The 2,496-nt window shown below is 39.9% G+C and overlaps 1 protein-coding gene across 1 annotated transcript; it reads left to right on the plus strand.

The window, feature by feature from the left end:
- Nucleotides 1-315: 315 nt before the first annotated feature.
- LOC107740735 (kinesin-like protein KIF20A) lies at nt 316-2,270 on the plus strand (the record flags this gene model as incomplete). The annotated part of the gene is made up of 4 exons (XM_016553242.1): nt 316-528; nt 1,434-1,545; nt 1,930-2,004; nt 2,127-2,270. Coding segments are annotated over 4 exons (544 nt in total), but the record flags the coding sequence as incomplete, so codon positions are not given.
- Nucleotides 2,271-2,496: the final 226 nt, after the last annotated feature.

Raw genomic sequence — 2,496 nt, forward strand, 5'->3', positions numbered from 1 at the left:
TTTTCTCATCTACATTAGCATTACAGAATAATTTAGATCAATAATTGGAAAGACAACAAAAACTTTAAAGTTACTAGTTAGTTGTTGTTTTTTTATGATACAACTTTAGTAATTGTAACCAAAACATGTCATAAATGTATGAATGCATATTTGTCATACTAAAAATTTATGAGCAGGTGGTGATTCTTGAGACATTATTGGCCATTTTTCTGTAAAAACACTTAGAATTTAAATCGCATGCGATTTATCATGCAGCCCTAATCCTAACATAAAACTGTAGAGATTCTTCTGAGCGGGTGTGTGTTTGTCCTCCAGACTCAGGTGGCGTGTGTTTGGAGGCGAATGGTCTGTGTCTCAGCGGTGGGGAGGATCTTGAGGAGGGTGTGCAGTTCTCAGTCTGGGTCTCGTTTTATGAGATCTACAACGAGTTTCTTTACGATCTCCTGGACGCTCCACCTTCACTTCAGTTTCGCAAGAGAGCCACACTACGCCTCAGCGATGACAAACATGGAAATCCTTACGTAAAGGGTAAAAATCACAAACTAGGGATGGGCGCTATCTTAGCGTTTGCGAGAGTCTGGTAAAAATTCTCCCCATGATAAGAATTAGTCCTCCCGCGATAACAACGATAAAACATGGCGACATGGCGGAAGGCAGACGTGAACCTGAGGAGGAGTTTATCGCTAAATGAGGAGCTGTTTGGTCAGAGCTGTACACTGCGACAAAAAAATCGGTCAGAGCCTTGAATAAATGTGCTACAGTAACACAGTTTGCATGTGTATGAGCCTGTTTACAAACCTGTTGTCCAACAAAGATTAACATACTTTACATACTTTTACTCCAAATTCATGTTATCAGACCTGGTTGCATATTACAGAATGAGGCAGAAATCCTATGTCGATTAACATTGCATTATAAATATACTTTATTCTAATAAAAATACCCAAGATGGCTTGAACACGGATAAACCATAGATTGTCACAATCGTGTTTGTCTTCATGTTTGATCAGTTTATATGTTCTTTTTACTCCGCTACAGCGGTAGCTGGATGTCTTTGTCCATATAAGGGATTTCCTGGAACGTCATCAGTTCTATTACTTCTGTGATGCATATGTGGAGTTTATGCGCGAGGGTGCCCTCTGGAGTCCAGTATGAATGAAACGAACATTACATTACATTACGTGTGTGCTCACAACACCCTATTTTTTTATGTCTCAGTGGATGCATATGAGTTATCGTCATTGATATCATTATCGCAATAAAAACCAGAAAATTTCGTGATATAGTTTTAAGTCCTAAGTCGCCTATCCCCATCACAAACAGAACAGAAATTACATTTTCAGTTACTAATTTAAATGTGTATCAATTTCCTCTTGACTTTTTACATTTCTTTCAATTTTAATCATACTGAATGATTCATCTCCTTGCTTTAGATCTGACCTGGATTCAGGTACAGAGTGCAGAAGAGGCCTGGAAAGTGCTTAAAGTTGGACAACGCAACCAAAGTTTTGCCAGCACTCACCTAAACCACAACTCCAGCCGCAGGTACATCATGAGCGATGCTGTGAAGTGAAATTCACACTGTTTTCTTTATGCATTTTACTGTTCTTATTGATCTTATTTCATCCATGTGTATGTTTCATTACTAAAACCTCAAACATCTGATCTTGCAATGGTTTATCAAAATACTGTAATTGGATCTTCATTCAGGACCCACATCTCAAAATCCTAATCCTTGTCCTACGCTTTCTTTCTTTTCTAATGATCCATAACAGTGAGATGTACATCATAATACAGAAAAACAGATGACTTTAACTAACTTCAAGCTGCCGACACATTTACCATTGTTCATTGAATTTCAGTAATTTCAATGTGAATCCACACAACTGGGCAAAATATAATAATAATGTATTTTCTTGGCATTTTTAGCCATAGTATCTTTACTATCCGTGTTCTACATGTCAAGCCTCAAGCGGAGCTGGGACAGGTGACCAGAATCAGCGAGTGAGTCCATCCACGTTACCGTTTTAATTGCTGTATTGGACTGAACCCTGTAGAATTATTCTGCCGATTAAAAGACCTCAGAAGGTTTTAATGTGGAGCTGTCATGTGTTTCTTCCCGGCAGGCTCTCTATGTGTGATTTGGCGGGGTCTGAGCGCTGTAAAACCCAGCAGAACGGCGAGAGAATGAAGGAGGCGAACAACATCAACACCTCTCTGCTGACGCTGGGCCGCTGCATCACTGCTCTGAGACACAATCAAACCAATAAGTGAGTGTGGCGCTTCACGATACTAGAGCGTGAGGGTCCGCTGGGGGCCATAAACAGCCTGATCAGGGCTCCAGACTAACATTTGAGATAAGTTCTAGAGATGGTGGCCCCAGGAGCAGATTTGGTATTGCTGGGGGGAATATTTAATCTTAAAATTACTATTGATTTGCATTAATAAGTGCTGTTAAGGCCCGTTCACACCAAGCACGATAACTATAAAGATAAC

The sequence above is a fragment of the Sinocyclocheilus rhinocerous genome, unplaced genomic scaffold (assembly GCF_001515625.1).
Source record: "Sinocyclocheilus rhinocerous isolate Xijiao unplaced genomic scaffold, SAMN03320098_v1.1 scaffold26650, whole genome shotgun sequence".
Taxonomy (NCBI): Eukaryota; Metazoa; Chordata; class Actinopteri; order Cypriniformes; family Cyprinidae; genus Sinocyclocheilus; species Sinocyclocheilus rhinocerous.